Below are 24,111 nucleotides of genomic sequence, written 5' to 3'. Positions count from 1 at the left end.
CCGGAGTACTCGGAGGAAACCCACGCAGACACGGGGAGAACCTGCAAACTCCATGCAGATAGTGTCCTGGGTGGGATTCGAACCCAGGACCTAGCGCTGCAAAGGCTGGAGTGCTAACCCCTGAGCCACCGTGCTGCCCGTTAGATTTGTTATGATAAAATAGTTGTTTAATAAAAGGCCTGCGGGCCATTTAAGCAACGTTGGTGTGTTTAATGAGTATAGGTGGGGTAGATAAGGTTTTGGGAGGGGGAAGGGGTAATTAAAGATTGAAGGGTTTAGTTTGGGAGCAAGTTGACTGAGCTATGTCTTGCCACAGTCATGGAAACCACCACAAAAACTTTAGAATTATACATCAGCAAATACCTCAGAGTCAAATCATTTTCTTAAAACATCAGAAAAAACAATTTATGTTTCCAAATGACATCATTCGGCACCACATCAGTTGTTCAACAGCTTGGATTTCCATCCACATGCTGACAGATGACACTGACAGATCAAGCACCAAAATTTCTACAACTATATTTTATTGAAAACGAACTAATAGAAACTGACCAGAGGTGCACCTACATCTCAGGAACAAAAATTCAGATTGTCTTAAAGATGCAAAGCATGTTTCATAAGCACAATGTTCTAATTAAAACATTTAAAACAGCATTGGAAAATATGCCGTTAATTTAGGTTCATTTAATTGTATTTTAATTGTATATTGTACCTAAACATGTCTTTGATTTAACATTCTAGCTTTATTTGATACCTTTTCCTCTATAATATAGGATTGCAATAAATAAAAACCCAGACAATTCCAGTTAATCAGCTAGTCATAAACATAGTTAATGGCAAAAATATTGGCAATAACTTTGGGTTGAGACCAACCATATGCTTTCCAAAAGACTTACACCATTGTTAATGGAGCTATTGTAAGACAATGTCTTACCATGCATTTTGTTTTATATAAATCCACCCTGTGCCCATTAACCAAGAGAGGAGTATTCACGCAAAGGTCAGAGTTTTCGTCATTGGCATGCATGCAATGCCTTTAATTAATGGGTGCACCTACACCAAATGCTCTTGGATGCCATTTATGAAACTTTCATAATTTTTTTTCAATATTTCACTATATTAGGCCTTATTTTTCCATTTTATTTTCAGACTCACATTTTGTTTGAACATCCTTGCCATAGAGACTAGGAATGGTTGCTCAAATGTCCACAAACCTTTCGCCATACAGTGTCATTAGAATGTAAAAAAGGAAACAACAGATCTCAGAAAAATACTAATTTTAATAACTTAACACACTCCAAAATTTGCAGATAAAAGTTATCAAGTTCTAATTAGATCATTTAGTATATAAAGTTCCTGAACTTGGTGTTCGAAGCAAATAGGCTGATCAGAAAATACGCGAACGTAAGGTGTTAGGAAAACTTGATGAAGCCATATGGTAGAGTTAAATTAGGAAGTAGCGAGTTTATATTTAGATGGACTGTAGAAATGGTAACATAATTACAAAAAAAAATTTAGAAGGAGGGAGCATGCAGAGAGAAGTGAAAAGGAGAGGGGTGCTAATAACAAGGGCCAGAAGAGGAATCAGTAGGCCAGGGAAGGATCTTTTTTGCCCTGGTGTGCAAGAATGAACAGTGCCTCCCATCAGTTGCTGAAAGTGAAACATTGTAAATATTTATGTGTTTCATTAAATGATCACTGCAAGTAGCAGCAGTTAATTTTTAAGTAAAAGGCATTTGCCTAATCCCCCTGTCGGTATAATTATTGAGGATTTTTAAATGCAAAAGCGGTGCATTTAAAAATCCTCATTATTTTAAATTTCCCACCAGGTTCCGCCTACCTGCATGACTGTACCGCCCTCCAGTCAGGCACTCTCAAGCAGATGCCCAGCTGGCATCTGCTTCCTCTGACCTCACGTTATCAACGTCCACAAACTGGGGACAGAGTTGCCTGCATCGGCAGGGAAAGAAGACGCCGGACATCACTGGAGGATGCCGCGGACATTGCTGGAGGATGTCGCTGGAACTCGCGAACAAGGTGGGAGTTTTAACCTCCCTGGAAATTCCACCCAGAGTGTGGCTCGGGGTTATTGCTTTTAGTATGGAACATCAAATAAAATTATATATACAAATGGTCCTTATAGAGAACTCGCTTCCATTCACTTTAAGGTCATTACAAGGGACAAGGGGTCACTCTTTGTGTTTGGTGTAAAAGAAATTTAAGCTCTGGATAAGGAAGGGATTTTTCACTGTAAGGTCTGTGAAAATGTGCAATAGGTTCCATTAAGAAGTAGTTTCAGCCACTACTATAGATTGATTTAAGAAAAAGCTGGATGATTTCTAGAAGCACAGAATATAACTGGGTATTAAAGCTTTGAAGTAAGGATAACAGGGACTGCTGACCCAGGGAACATCCGATTGCCTCATGGAATCAGGAAGGGATTTTCCCGTTGGATCAAAATGTACCAGAGGTTTTTTGCCTTCCTCTGGACCATCTATGTCCTTAAGGTTTTATCTAGGATATGTTTATTTCCCTAGTGGTTGAACTTGATGGACTAACTATGTAGTGTGTGCAAAGAAGGTTGCGCATTCAGGGCCCCATCTTCTCAGGGCCCTATTTAGGATGGGGATACATGAAGATTAAAAAAATTGCTGTGCATTTGAGGCCCTACTTCATAATATCCTGAGATCCATGGGAGGCATGCATGGCCACATCTAATCTTTCCCATTCAAGACTTTTGTCTTTTATTCATGTCTTTAAGTGGAACTGAACTCATTGGTGGCGGGTAAGTTTTTGCCATATTGTGCAAAAAATGAACAGCATACTTGTCAATTAGGACACTGCCCTGCAATGATGACAGGCCCAGGAACATATCACCACGGCATCCCACAAAACCACCATCTTTGCCGGTGACTCTATGGAGGATATCCAGATCCACAATATTCTACTTTGGCTATTGGATGGCGGGTGAATTTGTGCCATGCCATGTAAGGGTCAAACATAAAAGAGAAATTTTGCATGTCTATTTTGCCAGAAACCTCTACCTCCTGGAACCTTTTTTTTTGCCAGAGGCTCAATAGCTCCTAATACCTCCAGAAAGGTGACATACTGTACATACTATCCAGTGAAAATGTGAACATCTAGCCTGGTAATATTCCCACTGAGCTGTGATCCCGTTTGCTGGTGGTTTAGGGTTTCAGGGTCATGAGTAGGTATGGTTGGTTGTTGTAAAGTGTGAAATATATATAATGAGCCAGCTGGTATTATATACAGTGTACAGCACACCAAAAGCTGATGACTTTCAAGGATAAAGTGGACCTTTCTTTGGACTTCCAAAAACGTAATAGGCTGCTTTCCCTGTGTTTTTAATCATTTTTTTTAAACTTTCCACCCATTCCGCCTTCACTGATGTGGCAGTAAAGACCCTAGGGAAACCCACTGCTTCCTGGGATACGTATATTACATATCTCAGGAAGCTGCAGGCAGCTCCTTCTGAGCATGGCCGAGTTTGGGCACTGCACCTTTGGGGGCCTTCTTCAAAATGATATACACAATTGTACAATCTCACGCATGAGAAGAGTGAATTTGTAGGTTCTTTATATACATTTGGAAGAAGACACATCCCCCAATCTTACACATATGTTGTGTGAGATCATGCAACATTATCAAAAAGCAGGAAGAATGAAGATGGCAATGTGGGACATAATAGATAGCTCCAGAAAGTCAGAACACAAGACAGCATGCCACTTGTGAGTGAGTTGAAGTAAGTACATTGCTCAAAGGCTTTCAACAAGAAAGGGTCAGTGATTTTTTTTAAATCAAGTTCTGCTCTAGGTGGTTTCTAAGTGACAAATATTCTATCAAATAACCAACAAATGGTTAAATCTGAATTCTCTCTCACACATATAATAAAAGCTATAGAATTAAAAGTATAAGAAGCAAACTTCTAAAAAGAACATAATGCCATTATATGTTTAAACGGGTAAAGTATCCAATAAAGAGGTACAAAAGACACACGCATCCAATTTCTATCATATTAAGAACTGGATAATAATAGACATAGCTATAAAAGTCACTCAGATTTGTATAGAATATGACAGAATTATGTGACTTAGGGGAACATGCTGTGATGTGAGACTATGAAAAATAATATAAAGACAATATGACACCAAAGGTGCCTTCTTAAGCAGCTTAAAGTCTTAAATATCTCGAGTCACACCACGTTGAAGCAGCAGCAGTGGCGGAAATACAGCAAGTTCCCCAATTAATCCTGCAACTATAAAATATACTGTATTACCCAATTAATCTTATAACTGTAAATTCTTCATTAAAACAAAATTGAAAAAAAAAATCAGCTTCTAAAGAATACTGTAGCCATTTTAGTACAATAATTTTAGATCTTTTATTAATGTATATTTAAAGCTAAAAACCTTTTTGCTAGTTTTGTGTAGAGTGCGGAAGGATTAGATGTAAGGCTGGCTTTTAACTGGCATCCACATCTTGGGTAGAGAGATTTGTCTTTACTTCCTGCCCTGCTGGGAAAATCTGCACAGGGATGAATATAAAAGTCTAGTGTAAGAAAAAGAAAAGAAATGGACTAGTGTTGTTTAGATTCTGGTTGATTGCAATATCGACCTAAACATCCTACGTGCTAGTTGGTTCTTTTAGAACCAAGCCGTATTTTTGTTTTGAATTGGTTGTACATTATATAAGGGGTCGTGTTCTCATTAGCTTAGTGTTGCCAGAGGCTCAGTTGCTTCAGGCAATGAAAAAACTGCCTGTTGTACGTGCTAACAAACGTGAACAAATGTAAACATGTAGCCTACTGTAATATACACACAGGGCAGCACTCCCATTAGCTAGCGGTTTTGTTTGGTTGGTGATGGACAGGTGTGGCAATTTATACATCATGCCAGATGTTACAATACACAATGGACTGCACCCCATGAGCTGGTGGTTTTCAGGAATGTGGGTAGACGCGGTTCAACTGGGTTTGGCAAAAATGAACCAAATAAAAGACAGCCATGTTTGCCTATTTTTAAACAGACCCTTTAGATAACTATATCACCAATATACTTTAAATTCTGTTAGAACTGTGCAAAAGTAAAGATCCCATCATGAAAACCCAACATAGTGCGAGCATTGTCCCTGGAACCACAAAACTCTATAATGTAGGCAACAATTAGGATGAACCTGCAATGTTCCCTTGCTATATGCTTATATAGGTAAAATTTTTAGAGAGTTACATAGTAGGTCAGGTTGAAAAATGACAAACAAGTACAACCACTAGGGAAATAAACATATCCCAGATATAAAACCCTACGGATATAGTTGGTCCAGAGGAAGGAAAAAAAAAACCCCTGGTACAATTTGCTCCAACAGGGGAAAATAATTCCTTCCTGATTCCATGAGGCAATCGGATGTTCCCTGGATCAGCAGTCTCTGTTATATTTACTTTAAATCTTTCATTCCCAGTTTTATTCTGTGCTTCTAGAAATCATCCAGCTTTTTCTTAAAGCAATCTATTGAACTTGCTGAAACTACTTCCTGAGGGAGCCGATTCCACATTTTCACACACCTTACAGTGAAGAATCCCTTCCTTATCCGGAGCTTAAACTTCTTTTCCTCCAGATGTAAAGAGCGCCCCCCTTGTGCTTTGTAATGATCTTACAGTAAATAATGGGGAAGAGAGTTCTCTATATGGACCATTTATATATTTATACAAGGTGATCATATCCCCCTTATACGTCTATTCTCAAGGGAGAATAGATTCAGTTCAGCTAATCTCTCCTCATAGCTGAGCTCCTCCATTCCTTTTATTAGTTTAGTTGTCCTTCTCTGCACTCTCTCCAATCCCACAATGTCCTTTTTGTGAACTGGTGCCCAAAACTGGACTGCATATTCCAGATGTGGTGTGACCAATGCTTTGTACAGGGGCAGGATTATGTCACTATCTCTGCAGTCTATTCCTCTTTTATTACAAGAAAGTACTTTACTAGCTTTAGATATTGCAGCTTGGCATTGCATGCTGTTATTAAGTCTATGATCTACCAGAACCCCCAGATCCTAACGTTGCACTCTCTGCCTAAAGCGAACTGGGAGGCTAGCTGCACCATCCCTGCACGCGGTTGCTCTCAGGACTTATGTGTGCAAGGGATGTTGCCTGAGGAAGGACTGAAAGTGGTCCAGGAGCCCACAGATAATGTAGGTAAAGATTCCAGCATATGCAAGTACAGAACACTGAGCCAGAGGTCATATACAAGTACAATTAATCAGTCCACCAGTCCAGGTATTTAAGGGCAAAGATAAAGCAGAGTTTTGGACGCAGGCAAGAGGTCGGTCCAGGCAGCAGAAAGTCACAAGGTCAGGAACAGGCAAATTCAGCAACAGTAAATCTAACAAAATGACACACCAGCAGTAAGCACAGCTTAATGCCACAAAAGACACTCATTAGCTGCAGTATAACTCCAAATCCCTTTAGTTGTATAGGAGTCTAAGAGCAGGAGATTTCTGAAACACCAGTTACAGTTAAAAAGAAACTGGGGATGCGGTAAACTGCAGAGCGGAGGACTGCCATTTTTTTTTTATCTCCCCTGCTGCTTTAAGTGATGCTGTCAAAGAGAATTAAAGGGTGCGCTAACCTGTGGTGGCTTACTTCACAGGATTGCTGGCTGGACAATTGCTTCCTAACATCTAGTATGCAACCAGTTGTATGAAGCAAACAAATGTTCTATTCAGCAAACTATACCAGCTACATAAGTACTTTTGTAAATTGTTTGAGTTTCATACTGGTTGCAGGGCTAATCCATATAATAGTCTTGGAACATCCTGTATTGTGTTCTTCAAGCCTGAAAACTGCACATGTCACAGAGATCACAGGCTCTCAAAATGACTCTTATTCTGATTATACTGACTTGATTAAAAGCTGCAAGGTCACAGTCATCTCTCATTCATTAGCAGAAGGTTAAGGCCAGGGTGTAATTAGAACTGTGGATGTAGTAAGCACGCTCAAATCTGCTAATATTGACATAGTTCAGATCATTTGCTGGAAATGGCATTAGGCTTTTAATTATATTGCAGTCAACTTAGCTTGCAGTGCTTACCACCAACTGAGGTCTGATTTATAGGTTGATGGTATATATGAGCATGAATATCCACAAGTCCAATATCTATATGCAATATATCTGTAAAGGTTCCCTATTAATCCAGGTCATGGTAAATAGTAGTAGAAAGTCACATTCATTTGGACTTGGTTTTGGAATGTTCAAGACAGCTTTTTAAGACACTTCAAGTCTCTCCAATGCTTTATTCATCTGTTCCCATTCTATGTGTCATGTGAACCGAACTAAAAACACTGCCATTATCATTGTTCTGGTATACTGGTCCTACATAGAGTAGAACCAATCAAAGTATTGACTACCTCTTACTGAAATCACAGAACTCCCCTGGTAATGGCTTTACCTGATATTTCCTGCAGGTAATGCTTTGCAGGAGACACAACAGGAAATAGAAAAAAAAGAAACAGGTAATCTTTCCACGTGAATCCATGAATGTCACAAGAATGTCCCTATAGAGGAATTTATTTGGTAATGGTCAACAGGATAAATAGGGGGTGAATCTTCCCAATGGAGGCACAGGTAGCTATAAAACTTGACATCCTATCCTATCCATCCTCTATTGCATTTACATTGTACATTGTATTGTATTGTATTAAAAATAGAAAATTACAAATGATCTTAAAGTGTAACTTTCATTAAAAAACAACTAGTTAAAACCACGATTTCAGTGAACAAACCATGCCCAACAAATCCCATCGAAAAGAGCTGTCTCGGCTTCCTATTCTTTCCAGGGCTTGCCATTTCTTTCAATGCCACCATCGTCTTGCTTCTTCTTTCCTGGTTTTTCATGATGTTTCCCAATCTCGCACTATACAGGTGTGAGATTGGGTGATTTGTCTTGCTCCAAATGTAACAAAAATGAACATTGATCTCACTGCACATATGTGAAATTGAGGGCTTGCTTTTTCATATTTTATGAAATTGCCTGCTAATGCAGTACTGCATCTTGGGGCATGCAGAGAAGGAGCATCCGGCAGTCTCCTGAAATATGTAACCTAAGTAACCCATGAGACTGCAGGCTTCCTCTTTGGGACTTTGCTAAAAAAGTTAAAAAGTTATTTCAAGGATTTCCCCCATGTTAAAAAAGGTTGGGAAACACTGATATACACTGTGTTTGAATAGACTGGGGGTGAAACTCAGTAGAGGCAGGACTTTGTTTCCTTAGTTCAAATAGAACAAGCTGTAGTTTTTACCTTCCACATTAAAAGACTCATTTTTTTCAATGACATCATTATTCTGAAAAAAGCTCACTAATGAAAATGGATCTGAGGGAGGCAACTGCAAAACTAAAAACATATATTTAAAAAAAAAAATAAAATGATTTAAAATAGAAGAAACATGATTTATAGTTATTGTTTTTATAGTTTATAGTTATATTTGTAGTTTATACTTGTTAGTTATTATTCAACATTTAATGACCAGCAAGGACTAAGGACTATGAAAAGCAAATTGGACCGACTTCTGAAAAAGTTTTTCATTTGCTTTGTTTTGGACCAAAGAGAGGTTGGGATTTCTGAGGATTCAATACCTTCAATAAACAAAAAAATTCTGTAAAATACATTTGTTTTTGGTGGATGAGTCAATTCTTTGCTCTTTTGAGGAGCTGCCATTGTATCCAACCATTCTGGGTGTCTCGGAATGCATGTCCCCATCGGATGCTGGGATTCTCTCATTAGCCACTGCATTGTTATTATTTTGTGCATCCAAAAACAATTCTTTTTAGCTTACCAAAATGTCTGCCAGTAGGATTTATTCTCAAGCAAAACAACTACCTTAAAAAATACAAAAACTTCCACTGTCCTCTCCTACCTGAGGGTCTTCTCAGGCGCTTGCTGTCCAGTCACCAAATCATAACCTCGTTCCAAGGTGTTGTACGGCCAGGGGCTGAGAAAAGAAGACATTTTTTGAATATTTATATACTTCGAATCAATCTCCTACAATATCCTGAGTAACTAAGATTCACTGCAATATATTCTTGTATTCTGAACTTGGATTTACTACAATTATTTACATTTTTATTTCACTTTCTTAATTGCTCCTATACGTTTCATATGGATGAGTGATCATTTTGTTCAGTTTTTAAAAAAATGTAGAGTGTTTTACGTATTCAGGTCTTAATAGCATGGATATATCAACACTTCAATCTTGTTGCTTACAGAGAGGCAAGGGGGTATCATGACCCTAAATGTTCAATTGACTGTCATGGACCACAGGAAGACAAACGATCTTGATTACAATGACCTTTATCAGCCTCATCATATTGTAGGTATTGTATTGGAAACACTACACTAAACAGTGAAGTAAGGACACAGGAAATTGCAGTGTTCATGTTATTTTACCTCCCTCTAGCACAGAATAAAGCAGGAAATGTTAAAAAAATTATTATTGATGACATGTGACATATAAATTGTACATAAAAAAAATAAAAATTTAAATCGATAATAAAATTCCTCTGTGGTTTCCAAGTTGCAGTCAGCAAAGAAAAACACACAAATAACTGTACATAATAAAAAAGATTATATTGTGCACATGATCAATGGTATAGACACAGTCGCTGAGCAACAAAACTGTTTAATATTGAAAACAATGCGCAAACAAATACATCACAAAACTTTGCAGGACCAAAAAAAAAAAACATTTACAAAAAGAAACCTTGATAAGAACTACTGTGGAACAACACATCGATATTTCTGTTACCAAGATACAAGATTATCTAGCAAGCATTAACTGTTTCTACAATTCCCAGAGAAGACAAAGACACAAACACAACACAAGCACATAAAACACATTTCAATATATGTATCCCTTTAGGCAGTAAAAGTCTCCATCTTATGTATTGGTAGGCAACATCCCAGAACCTATGTGCCTCCAAGGATTCACTCCACACGAAAAGCCTACCATGGTAGACTCAACAACAAACGTACTGATATCTGTAAAATTACTGTATTGGGTATTTATTCATCTCCAGGAGCTAGATGCCCAAAAAAGCTAAACCGACAAATAACAGGACAGCTCCCTTATGAGCTCCCAGGGAGATTTTGTAACCATCAGGAGCCATTTAGATCTCATTGCTCCTTGAAGGCTCATAATTATGCCTTTGCCATGGACTCCAAAATGCTGCCAAAATTTCTACAAAATATCTATATGCAAGGCATGTGAAATAGTCCGTTGATTTGCCAGTTTCATATAACCTACAGACAACCAGTGATTCTTTACTGTTAGCACCAGACTCTAACAAATAAATAAAAATACAATGCCTGGCCAAAAATAGTTTCCTAGCCTGTGGGGGCAATGTTACAATCTAGGGTGCCTGTTGGGGAAATGTTATGTCCTGGGTTGCTTAGGGGGGCCGGGGTTTGATCTGGGCTGCCTGAAAGAGCAGTGTTGTGATTTGGAGGCTTATGGGGACAGTGATATGATCTGAGGTCCCTGTGAGAACATTGGTAAAATCTGGGGTCCCTCTGAGGCCAGTGTTATGATCAGGGGTCTCTGTGGGGCCAGTGTTATGATCTGCAGTCTCCACTAGGGATAAGTGAGAATGCCTCCGGCGAAATTTCGGCGAATCGATTTTGTGAACCCATAGGAAGTTCCAGGAAATAAGTACAGGAGGATTTCCAGGGCTGCATTCCTGTGTGCAATTCCCGGCACTGGAGGTTAATTAACTTTTAATGCCTGGGGATTGCAGTGGATTTCCAGGGCTGCATTCATTCATACAGCCCTGAGAATCCTGTGTGTGATCCCCGGGCACTAGAGGGTAATTAACCTCTAGTTCCCAGGGATCACAGTGGATTTCCAGGGCACTAGAGGTTAATTACCTCTAGTGCTTGGGCATCGCAGTAGATTTCCAGGGCTGCATTCATTCATGCAGCCCTGGGAATCCTGTGTGCAATTCCACGCACTAAAAGTTAAATGGGGACAAGCCTTCCTATTCAAAACCTCTAGTGCTCTCTGGCTGAGGAAAGGAAAATCCTGATGACGCTTCAACGCCAACCAGAGAGCACTAGAGGTTTTGAATAGGGAGACTTGTCCCTTTTTAACTTCCAGTGCGTGGTATCGCACACTGAGCTGATCAATAAATGCAGCCGTGGTTGCATTCATTGATCAGCACAGCCCACAATTTTTTTTTAATTAAAATTCTGTCTCATTTGGCGAATATACACTGGTCATTCTCGCTTACAATTTCCATAAACGGATTCGCCACAAGATCGAGTTTTCAAAACTCCCTCATCCCTAGTCCCTATGAGGTAAGTGCTACAATCTGGGGTCCCTATGAGGCCAGTGTTATTATGTGGGGTTCTTTTGAGGTCAGTGTTATGATCTGGGGTGCCTTATGGTTGCTTCAGTTGGTCAGGTCTAGTTTCAGCAACATTAAATGCCTAACAAACAAGGTCAGTTGACTACCTGAATTTACTGAATTACAAAGTATGTATGTATTTCCAAAAATTTCCTTCCGTGGTGAGATTGGCATCTTGCAAAATGACAATGCCAGGATTCATTGGGGTCAGATTGTAAAAGAGAGATTCAGAGAGCATGAGACATCATTTTCACCCATGAATTGTCTACCACAGAGTCCAGATCTGAACTCCATTGAGAATCTTTGAGATGAGCTGGAGAAGATATTATACAGCTCCGACTCTCCCATCATCAATATAGGATCTTGGGGTGCATTGAATACATTTTAAAAATACATTGCCTGGCCAAAAAATGTTTTCCAAGCCTGTGGGGGCAATGTTATGTTCTGGGGTGCCTAGGGGGGCAGTGTTATGATCTGGGGTATTTACAGGAGCAGTATTATGATCTGGAGTGCCTGTGGGACCAGTGTTATGATCTGGAGTGCCTGTGGGACCATTGTTATGATCTGGGCTGCCTGAAAGGGCAGTCTTATGATTTGGGGGCCTGTGGGGACAGTGTTATGGTCTGGGGTCCCTGTAAGGCCAATGTTAAGAACTGGGGTCCCTGTGAGTCCACTGTTATGATCTGGGGTCCCTATGAGGCAAGTGTTATGATCTGGGGTGCCTATGGGGTTGATTCAGTTGGTCAGGTCTAGTTTTAGCAGCATTATATGCCTAACAAACAAGGTCAGTTGACTCCCTGAATATACTGAATTATTTCCGATAATGTATTTCCAAAGATTTCCTTCTGTGGTGACATGGGCATATTGCAAGGAGACAATGCCAGGATTCATTGGGCTCAGAATAAAAAAGATAGATTCAGAAAGCATGAGACATAGTTTTCACCAATGGATTGGCCACCACAGAGTCCAAACCTGAACTCCATGGAGAATCTTTAGGATGAGCTGGAGAAGACGTTATACAGCTCCAACTCTTCCATCATCAGTATAAGATCTTGGGGTGAAAGGAATGCAACTCTGGAGGGAAAAAAACACTGTGGCATTGTTTAGGTTATTCGAAATGGTATTATGGTGAATCGATGCCATAACCAAGTATTGGAATGTGTACTTTTTTTTTTTTGGGCCAGGCCATATATATTGGTAGTTCATTTAATGACAACCTTAAAGATCCCAGAAGATCATTTTATACACAAAGCCAACTATAATTGCAAATAAGCAATTTTAGATTTATTAAATACTCATTGCAAGCACTATTATGTATGTTACCAAGAACCCTGCATGTGTTGTCCAAACATCTTGAGTTAAACATTTGAGATTAATTCATATTAGAAAAAAAGCCACACAGTGCTAATGAATGAATGACAACATGGGTCAGGGAAAAGAAGAAGCTCCAGATTTTCTGTATCATTTATAATCTTATACAAGTGGCTTGTCTTGTAGTGTTTGAAAGATAAGTGTGCTCAAGTCAAGGTCTGCTTTTAATGGTTATTTACTGAAATCTATTTTCTATTAAAAAGACTTTACTTATATGCAACAGATCCAAGGTCAATAACAGATATCATGAGGTGCAATGTAAAATACGTGCCAAGAACCTACCCTTGACTTTGCCCCCAGTCACTGCGTAGACACAGGTGTGGATGATTTGGATCTGGAGCATAACCTTCATGACAGCTACATTCACCTATGAAATACAAAATAACTATACAGTTTAAAATTAAAAAGGCAATCAAAACCATTCTAATAATTTACCTTTAGAGATTTTTTTTAAATAAAATCTAGGCTGAAAAATAAAGTACATACTTATTTGAAATCATTGAAGTAAATACAATTGAAACCACTTACATTTATATTATATACATTTATTTACATTTGTCAAATGTATATAAAGCCACATTCCACATCATATACTACTTCCCCCCATCTCCTATTCCACCTTTCCGCAACCCCCTCTTCCCTCCCTACCACTATATTTACAAATGATAAATTCCTTGTCAACGCATGTATAGTTATATGGTTTTCATTGATATATGGTGTTTGCATTGTGAAACTCTGTTACAAACTCCCCTGAAGAAGCCTATAAAGCAAAACGCATAGGCATTCTTAACTGCCTTATTCATGGACTTACTTATATACCCAATATTGCATGTATGATCCCATATGTTGTTATGTCACACTGGATGTTTCACATTATTGTTTCTCGTAATTTATTGTTTATTGTTTCTCGTTATTGTTGATGAAAAACAAGTAAAATATTAGAATTTTGGTTCCCTTTCCATTAAACCAATAGGGATGGGAAATCCTTGATACCAAGGCCTAATCATAAGATTTTCCCTCCCATATAAAATCACTTTCCATACCCATTTTGCTGTAAAATATCTATACACATAGCAGAATGGTGGGAGATAGTGGCATGACCTGCAAAGGGCTCTATAAACCTGTGGCCCTATATAAATTCAAGATAATAATGCCAACCAAATTCTTGTAACCACATGAACAGGTTGTTCCTAAATGGCTCAGGCAAGACTCCCTAAAGTGGAATAAAGTGGTAATTCATTCCAAATCCAATATTCCAATGAACTGGTGTTTAAAACTCCATTTTAATATGAGTTTTGCTTCATCATTTTGGGTTGTAACATCACTGCTTTAAGGTGACCACCAGCTGGTCAGCATTCCTAGCAATACTGAGGCATAAACTAGCAAAAACTGAGGTCAGGGGACTGTCCCAAAATCAGTAAAAATAGGTACAGATGTGTTTTTTATATACATTGGAACATCAATCATTGATCTTATTGATGTCAAATGAGCTCCTATTACCTACATGGAAGTGCTACAGTTTAGCCGAGCGTTATCTTTAATGTACCAATAAAAGTACTTTTTTAGCCAATAACTACAAGACAATATACGTATTTGTTGATCCTGGCTGAATTTCTGAGTTGTTCTGTGTTCTGCGCACAATTCTCTGTTTATCAGTGTACTAAGTATTCCCAATTATTTTCTTTTGGCTACAAAGCTATATTTCCCTAAGGTGTAGCGATGAGGACAATGGATAGGTTTGAGTTTTCTAACAAAAGCCAACTGCCCAAGGCTGACACCCTTCAGCCTACAAAATTGCTGCGTGTTCTCAGTTCCCCCAAAAAATGTTGGTGTCTTTCTAGCAGATTAACATGCATATTTCTATACTTAGAAATACAACACTGGAAAATGTCTATGCATTGCAAAGATTAATTTGTTTTATTGGCCCTCACTTCCATAGGGTTGTATTTCTTTACTGTCATAGGTAGAATTTGATGTTTCCTATGGCTATTGCTACTAATACAATTTCCTGCATTATTAGCTGGCACACTGCAGGATGTTTTTTATGTTTTAAGAATATAAAAAAAGACCCAGTCCGGCGAGGGAAGCATTTGATGAGAAAGTGTAGCTGGAGCGGTAATGGGTTCATTATAAATTTAGAAATCGCCATCTTACATGAGGATTCAGAATCTCTTTTAGTTTGGAAATGGTTATTTCATACTATATACCTGTTGCCTTTTCCTCAAAGGACCATTGTTCACTTGCCTATTTTAAGATAGATTTATACGTTGCATTTACAAATTTAAATTTTACAAAATTCTGTATTTCAGAGATTAGTAAATTCTCTCCAGGGCAGAGATTAATGGTCCTATTGGGGTCTATTGATAAAGCAGAGGGTATGACATTCAGCAACATTTTTTAGTGGGGAATCTCCCAGCTCTTTTGTATTTTTAAGAATTTTCAATGAATGTTGGATTCACTGCTTCAACTCTACATTTGAACTTCAGTTTCCTTATCATCTCTTTCCTCCGTTAGGTGCAACCCTTTAGTCTTGTTCCTAATCATCTAGTAATGTCTTCTTCATTGGCACTGTGGATGGTCCCTTGACCTGAAATGCATGGTCCTGGAGTATTGTGATCCCTGGCTGTAATATTACACATTGTCTGGGGTGTGCCACACAGTTTCTCAGTGTCTGTGTCAATATCAGAGTAACCAATTTAGGACCATAAGAAAATCCTGTACAATTGCGTAGGACTGAGAGAGGTCAGAGAGAAGTTTTATGAAGGGGAGGCTGGAGGAAAGATTTAACAAGTGGAAGACTAAAGAAAAGATTTATTAAAGGGAATACTGAAGGCCAAATTTTCTTAAAGGGGAGGCTGGTGAACAGATTTTATTAAGGAAAGTCTTGAGGAAAGATTTAATAAAAGGAAAGCTGGAGGGCAGATTTTTTGAAGGGAAGGCTGGAGGACAGATTTAACAAAGGGAAGGATGGAGGAAAGATTTATTAAAAGGAAGGCTGCAGGGAAGATTTAATGAAGGGAAGGTTGAAGGACAAATTAAAGTAGGGTAAGGCTAAAGGACAAATCTAATGAAGGGAAGGCTAAATGGTAGACTTATGAAGGAACGACTTGAGGACATAATAGTTGAATGGAAGGCTGGATGAAATATTTATTGAAGGAAGCCTGGGGGACATATCTAATGAAGGTAAGGTTGCAGGCCAGATTTTTTTTTTAAAACATTCTTTATTTAAAATTTTAAACGGGGTACAATGAAAACAGGGGAAAAGGGAAAAGGGACGGGGGGAAAAGTGGACGGGAAAGTGCACCAAGTAGGGGGGATTGCTCCCAAAGGGAAAAATGTGAGTATGAAAACCAAACGTAGATTTCAATTAGAGGAAGCAAGGTCTCTGTATTCGGTACTAAGCATAAATTGTGACCAGTAGTACCAAGTGTGAGCCACCTTCCTGCCAGTGCCCCTCACAGAGGAGGTAAGATCCTCCATTCAATGGATTTCATTTACTCTACCAAGCCATGATCCAATCATGGGCGGGGCCGGATTTCGCCAGCAAGCAGCAATGCAGGAAAGGGCAGCCACAATAAGGTGTCTGACGACCGAGCTTTTGTATGCCTTCCGTGAAAATAAGAGAGACCCAAATCAGTCTCCCAAGAACCCAGGAATGTAGGCGTATAATCAGGAGGTGGAATTTGCAACAGCCTATAAACCACAGATAAAGTGTGTCTAATTCCACTCTCTCCCATACATAGTTGCTCAAAAGAAGTAAGGAACCTGCGATAGGATAGGACCGGGCAGGGATCAGACAGGAAATGGGTGATCTGCATAGTTTTCCAGAAATCCAGCTGAAATTCACCCGTAGCCTCTCTTAGTCCCCCCGCGTCAATCCATCTGTTTGATCTAATGAAGTGTAACACCCTGCAGACCCCCGCAGAGAGCAGTTGTTTAAACCTCCCGTCCTCCATACCTGGGGGGAAGGACGCGTTGCTCAGGACCAGAAAAAGAGGTGATGGGGAAGGTGAGAGATGTAAACGGTGGAAGCTCCGTACAGCCAGCTCCAATGTGTATCCCACCGTAGGATGAGTTTTAAGACCCGAGAAGTCCGAAATCGGCAACCAAGGGGGGAGGAGCAAAGGTGTTGGGCAAAAACACTGTTCCAAAGATATCCATTGCTTAAGCCCTCTGTTTCTGGACCAATCCATTACCTGTGTCAGGTGAGCCGACAAATAGTAGTAAAACAGGTTTGGGACTCCCAGACCCCCTTCCAATTTAGACCTCATAAGTAAGGATCTGCAAAGCCTTGGAGCTTTATTTCGCCAGATAAAGCGAAAAAGTTTGGAGGTGAGGTTCCTAAAAAAGGACCCAGGAATTTTAATGGGCAGCGTTTGAAAAATGTAAAAAAACCAAGGGAGAATATTCATTTTGATAACATTTATGCGTCCCAGCCAAGAAAAAGTCAGTTTATCCCACTTGTCCAGATCAGAGTTCACTGTGGAAAGCAGCGGGAGAAAGTTCCTGTCAAATAGTTCCGAGAGTGTTTTGGGGATTTTCATGCCTAGGTACGAAATCGCATGAGGTTCCCATCGGAAAGCAAACGATTGTTGGAGATGGGAGCGGGCTCCAGTTGGAAGCGTTACATCCCAAGCTGCTGATTTGGAGTAATTAATTTTGAAGTTGGATAGGGTGTTGAATTCATTCAGGATTGTCATGAGATTAGGCAAAGAGACAACAGGGTTGGTTATGGCAAACAATAAATCATCGGCTAAGCCGCTACTTTCTGGACCGAACCTCCCATATCCAGGCCTGAGACAGTAGAGGAGGCACGGATCATGCGCAGGAGCGGCTCCAGGGATAGGATGAAAATTAAAGGAGATAGAGGACAGCCCTGTCTCGTGCCATTAGAAATGGGCAGTGAGTCTGAGAGCAGTCCATTCACTATGAGAGGGCAGATTTAATTAAGGGATAGTGATAGGGGAGACCTAATGGGATAAATCACGAGAAAGGTGCATGTATTTCAAGATGAAACTGCAATGTTTTTGTATTTTTTTTATTTTGCTTTTAATTGAACACTTGGGTGCATTTGAGAACATTTTAAAAATTAGTGGCAATTAAGTAAGCTGAAAGGTATGTTGTTTTTTGAAGATGTAATGTGGTGACATAAATGGTTATTATATGTACAATTTGGAAAATTCTGTTAAAAAAATACATATATACCATCTGCCTGCCCATAAAGCTTACACTTTGGCTTAAGCATTGGTTGCACCAACTTAGAAACACCACATAGTATGACTGAGTTTACCTTGATATCCTCTTGCGCATTAGAGCTGTGGCCAGGATATAATGTTCTATCCCAATTTACTTTGTTTCATTCCACCTTACATTCAAAATAAATAAGGAGAAGTAAAGATTGGTGGAGAATTTGTCCCGATGCACAACTCTAATATGTGTATTATTTTGACATTAGCATTTTCATAAATATTGAAGCCAGCATGAATCACCACCACAGCTCGGTTTCCACCAGATTCAGAATGTGGTCATATTCCTCAAGAGACAAAAATGCTGAGTTCTTGAAAAAATTTATTATATATTTTTTTTGGAACATTTTTTTAAGTTTTACAATCTATTTCTACAAAAAAATGTCTCCTTTTAGAAGATTTAGGTATAAAAAGTCTTTTATCTGGTTCTCTGCAGTGGAAATCAATATCTTGTCTGATAGAATGATGGATAGGAAATCCTAGACCTTCGTCTGTACCCTCGATTTAGGTATAAAAAGGTCTTTTATCTGGTGCACTCCACTGGGAATCAATACCTTGGTTGATAGAATGATGGATGGCAAATCCTAAATCTTCGTCTATCCTCATAACCTCATGCTGAAAAAACTTTAATAATGTCAATGTTTATAGTCTCCCTAATAATACTTTTTAACACTTGCATAATCCCTCTGCAAACAGCTTTTTCTGATGCAAGATTGTTATTGTATTTTTTTTCTTAACCAACGAACGATTTCTTTTTCTGTTTTACATTTTATTTAAAATGTATCACTGTACGTGCCTATAAGGGTAACAGTGGTGGACTAGCAGTCAAGAAGAAAGTTATATATAGTATCAAAAAGCCCCTGTCAAAAAGCCCCTGTCAGAAAAAAATGGTTGGTATGATTCTTATCTGAAGTCTGATTTTGGATCAAATACAAAGAGGACATTTGGTCTACATATTGTGATATTTGGGGAAATCAGGTTCAATGCATCACATATTCAGGACACTGCCATCCAATCCAAAACAGTGTTGTTTATTGGATGCAAAATAAGCTTTCTTCAGCATACAGGAAAATTACTTTGCATTTCTTCAGCAGTATGCTAACAGAAGACACACGCTTTAAGCAGCAAAGACTAAACTGGCAAAGGTCACTCATGATAACAGTGCCAGGCTTTGGGTTTGGAGCCTTTGCTATAGAGTTCCTTTTGATATGGTTCTAGAAACTTAACTCCAAAACTTGCCTGGCTAGTTATCATCCGAGCACTCACATCAAATCAAGTCTCTCCCAATACCCTTTTCTTTAAACCAGGCTCAGGATCCAATTACTTCCTAACTCAGAAACACACTGCCTTTTTCTATAACTAGCCAGGTCCTTCAGAGCCATCTCCAAATCTTAGCCTGGGAAAGGGATGGAGTGTTTGGCCCACCCATTCCATCCAATACGCTCCAGACCTGGATACCAAATAAACAGCTGCAAATCTGCACCACAATTATTATAAGCCCTAACCATGACCTTTAAGCAAAGTGTGCCATGTTTCCCCATTGCAGAGGAGAATTGGAAATATTTGGCCTGGGGGTAAACACAAGTAACTGACCCATTTGTGCTGGTGTAAAACTCTGTGGGTGATGAAAAGCACCCCGAGCACAACAAGCAAAGTGTGCCATTGTTTCCTGTTATAGGAAACAATTTTAAATCTTTGGCCTGGGGTAAACATAAACAACTGGCCCATTTGTGTTAGATAAAAATATCTGTGGGTGATAAAAAGAATATCAAGCAAAGTGTGCTATGGTTCCCTAATAATGGGGATTTCACGTGGCTCCTGGTCACCAAGTCACCCACTACAGCCCTAATTCTTAAATAATCAACATCTGCAGAATTGACAGCAGGTCACAGTGAGTTGTACTGTACCCCTATTCATTTTCTCTGATCCTGCCATGGATAGAAGCTACTTATCCAGGCCCTTTAGTTCTTTTCCAAGATAAAATTGAGCTAAATGCTGCCAAGTACTCACATATTAGGCCCCAAATACCTAAAGATGCTACAAAGTTTTTCCTGAGCACTGGAGCAAGTTCTGATACTGCTCAACAATTTATAGTTTTTTGCCAGAGTTGGGCAAAAGTTTGGCATTCACTATGGTTTCTATTGGTTAACTCAACTTGCTCCAAGTCCAGACCAAAACAACCCTTTGATTGCAAGCAACAAAATACTAAAATGCAAAGAATTAAAATTTTATTGTAGATGTATATATTTTTCACTTGTTACCCAAAAGACCAAAACCCATTAAATCCGAAAGTTTTGGTATTTTGGACAACAAATATAAGCTATCTGCACCAATGGTTCTTTGTGTGTGGTGAGCCCTTCACTAACATTTTATAGAGTACAAAAAATAGAAACATGACCTTTTTTTCTAATGGTCCATAGATGGACATTATTACTATTTTTCAGTAAGACATTTGGAGATATGTTTTAATCTTTGTGTGATTTTCTCAGTAGATACCAACTCTTACCTAGCCTTATCCTCAAGTCCCTGCCCTGATGAAAGGTCAGTTTCATTCCTTCAAAAAAACAACCGCATTAAAATGGAAGAAGAGACCCTAGAAGAGTTGTTAGCTGAGAATAAACATCCATATAGGTGCAAAACAACCATCCTAGCAGATCTCATGTTGTGTTGCAGGGGCATATGTGATTTCCATATCGGCCAAAGTAACAGAGACGAACCCTAGAGCAAACTATGAAAATAAACTTTAAAGGAGAGTTCCTACTTTAATGATTCTTGCAGGGGAGAATGGGAAATCTTTTGCTCTGGGGAAAAACACAACCAACTGGCCCATTTGTGGTAGTTACAAATTTCTGTGGGTGATGAATAGCACTCCAAGAAAAGTGTGCAATGGCCCCTCATTAACTGAGTGCCATCAGGGTGGCTCATGGTGATTGGTACCCTGCCAGCTGATCAGTCACTTACACTGCAGCTCTCATTTTTTGAGAACCAGTGTCTGCAGATTTGGCCACAGGTTGCAGTAATCCGCAAGTAGAAGAAACTTGTAGCATCCCCTCTGAGGCAGAGCTTCACTGGCATAAGGAAGCTGTAACCGCGCTGCAAACTCATTACCAATCTAAATATACCCTGTTATTGGTTATTTTTTGCAAATGCAGACATAATATTCAACTGAATATTTTTATTGCACCTATCTGTTCATTTGATAACTGTTGTATTTTTGTTCTGCATTGTTTGATTTGTTTTTTTTTAATAATATGCTGTCTCCTGTTTTTATATCTATATGTATCTCAGCAACCATATCAGTAAATATTGTTCCTGCCTCTTTGTCATTGCTTGCAATATGATTTTTTTACATATTACTACTTGTAGTAGCATTTTTTCCTTTTCATCACTTCACAGAACCTACAGAACTTTCATTGATTTAATGTTCATATTACTTTGTGTGTTGTATCATTAATATTGTTTATATATTATTGCATTCCGTGACTGCAATTTTAGTATTTTATATGTTTAGGGACTCGATTTGTATTTTACAACTTTCCTATCCAGATAATCTTTTTCTAGTATATTTTAATATTTCTTATTTACTTCCGATGCTTTAATAAGCAACAGCTTACCTCTAAGTAGTTTACACATTGCATTTCTCTAACTTATGTAGTCCTTGTTAAAAAATGTATTGACACCAAGTGACATTGGGTCTGATTTATTAATGCTCCCCTGGACTGGAAAAGATAGACTAGTGCTTCTCAACCAAGGTTTCTCCAGAGGTTGCTGAGGGTTCCATGGGCAATTAGCAGTTTGTGCCTCTCAGGTCAGCACAGACCACCACACTAATGTACTGTGAGCTGTGAATATAATAAATATATCCCTGAAGACCGGAACGTTATTTTAAGGCTTCCCCCATGATAAAAAGTTCAAGAAACACTGAACTATTACAGGAAACCTGGGTTATCCAACAAACCTGAAAAAGATCTGGTCCAGGACTGAAAACATTTGCCAACCAATAGCAAATTATTTTGAGGAAATATTTTTCAGGTTTGCTGGATCACATGGGTTCTCCCTTGATAGTTTATCATCTCAAGTCTTGGAGAACTTTTATAGACCATGCTGATTGGGGTTGTTATACCACAAATATTACTGGATCTGCAAATTAGATATGGTATCTGGCCTGTTAGAACTGAGCAAACTGGCATGGCTTTGCTTGTAACCAATGGGCTTAGCCCAGTTTAGCTTTACATAGGTAAGAAGAACCTTTCATGGTCCATTTTCCTTACACCAGCGTACATCCTAGGTAACAAAAAATATTTGGTCAAGCTCTCGACTAGAGAGCTTTTCCAGAAGTTCATCATTTTGTTCCCTTACTGCTTTCCAGGTAACACGGTGCTGTAAACTTCAACCCATTGGGGGAGAATATTTGAATAGGATTTTGGACCTCTAGGTTGAACAGAACTGAGATAGGTGTCAGAAGAAGGAGCCACCATGCCCAGTTGGGCACACAGGTAAGCTAACACTTCCTGAAGTGTTAAATAATGAAGAGACTGATGAAGGCTTTATTTTTGGAAAGAAGGGTAAGTAAAAGACACGGGCCTTTACTAAGTATAGTATACTATAGTATACTGTAAGTATACTGTCCTTCCTTTGGCATAGAATATTCCTTCAGAATAGCATTTTATCATGAAATGCTTTTTTTAGCAGTCATCCTGGCATCTAAAAGGTTTTCAAAGTTTCAGCAATTAAGTAATCAGGATAAATATCCATAAAGCATGATCAATATTATACCAATTTGGTGGTAACACTTTAGGGACATTTATCAAGGTTGTTTTTTCCACATAAAATCACTGTGTATGTTGATGCATTTATTCATTTGTTCCCTCCCCTCCTCAAAATCAATAAATTCAATACAATTTGATGTCCCGATTATTCCAGATGTTTTTCAGCTTTCCTGCCTTTGTGATCGTGATTTTCTTTGAGTCCTCTATATTTATGAAAGTTGTAAAAAGCAAAGTCGATTGAGAACTGGAAATTTAATTCAGCAGAATAAATCCAATATGTTAAGGTAGCAGTTGTAAGCATTTAACAGGGACATGAAACAGTGGAAAGGTTACTCATTGGGAAACATTATCACTCCCTTGTTGTACAGATGGTTGTGAATCACAACTTTACTGTGACTCCATGACAAATCTCAGCAGGGTTTCATGCGGGAGTGCTAGCTTGTTGGCATGGTGCTTGTCTTAGTAAATGCAAACCACTGAATTATATTCAGTCTTCTAAAGCTAGGTACACACGTAATTATCGTTAGAAAATGAAGGACTAATGATTATGCACGATTATGCACAATTTTTTTGAACGTTCGTATTGTGCACAATGCTGTACATGTTGTAACAATACTATCGTTCAAATATAATCCACCAATAATGTACACACGCTGGATACGGTCATTTGAACGATGTAGGGCGTGACATGTAAAGTATAGTGCAGAACCATCCACGATCACTCAACGACCGTACACACAATAAATAGTGAACGATCGTCGCTCAATCAGATCCACCAGGACGGTTGTTCGTTTCCAGAGACAATCCTCATTCGTCGGCGTCATTGTGCACTTTTTTTGTTAACGATTATCGGACGATCGGTCATTAGTCGTACGTTTCGAATGATAATTATTGCTAGTGTGAACGCAGCTTTACCCTTTGTTTTATCTCAGATTTACTGATCCTCTGCAACCAGACAGTAGCCACTGTTTTGACATGGACTCCAGGGATGACTTTATCTAATATATTTTCTAGGTTTCCTAGAAATGACAACAGTGGACCACACCTGTGCAATTTTTATAGAATACACCATATGAAATCTTTATCAGAAGCCCATGTGACAAGGTTGCGATGGAGATATTAGAAGGCAGGCAGAACAAGTTGTTACCCCATCACACGGAGTTTTAGAACAAGGCAATTTAAGGAATTATTAATTTAATAAAATATACTGATTTCAAGAAAAAAAAAGTCCACACAGATTAAGAGGGTGAGAGATGGTGTGTTTCTTTGTTTAGAATGGTGCAATTGGGATAAGAGGAATGATTGCAATCCAT

The 24,111-nt window shown here is 38.8% G+C and overlaps 1 protein-coding gene across 1 annotated transcript in view; it reads right to left on the bottom strand.

Moving 5' to 3' along the window:
• Positions 1-24,111, bottom strand: part of ASTN2 (astrotactin 2) — a 188,877-nt gene that overhangs the window by 82,243 nt on the left and 82,523 nt on the right. Inside the window, exons 7-8 of the mRNA XM_072430157.1 lie at positions 13,066-13,150; positions 8,928-9,002 (exon numbers count right to left, since the gene is read on the bottom strand). Coding sequence (XP_072286258.1) covers positions 8,928-9,002; positions 13,066-13,150 — 160 coding nt within the window. The remainder of the gene's footprint in view (positions 1-8,927; positions 9,003-13,065; positions 13,151-24,111) is intronic.

Source organism: Pyxicephalus adspersus, chromosome Z (genome assembly GCF_032062135.1).
Source record: "Pyxicephalus adspersus chromosome Z, UCB_Pads_2.0, whole genome shotgun sequence".
Lineage (NCBI taxonomy): Eukaryota > Metazoa > Chordata > Amphibia > Anura > Pyxicephalidae > Pyxicephalus > Pyxicephalus adspersus.
Note: the sequence above shows the minus strand (reverse complement) of the source record. Positions and strands in the feature narration are given on the sequence as shown.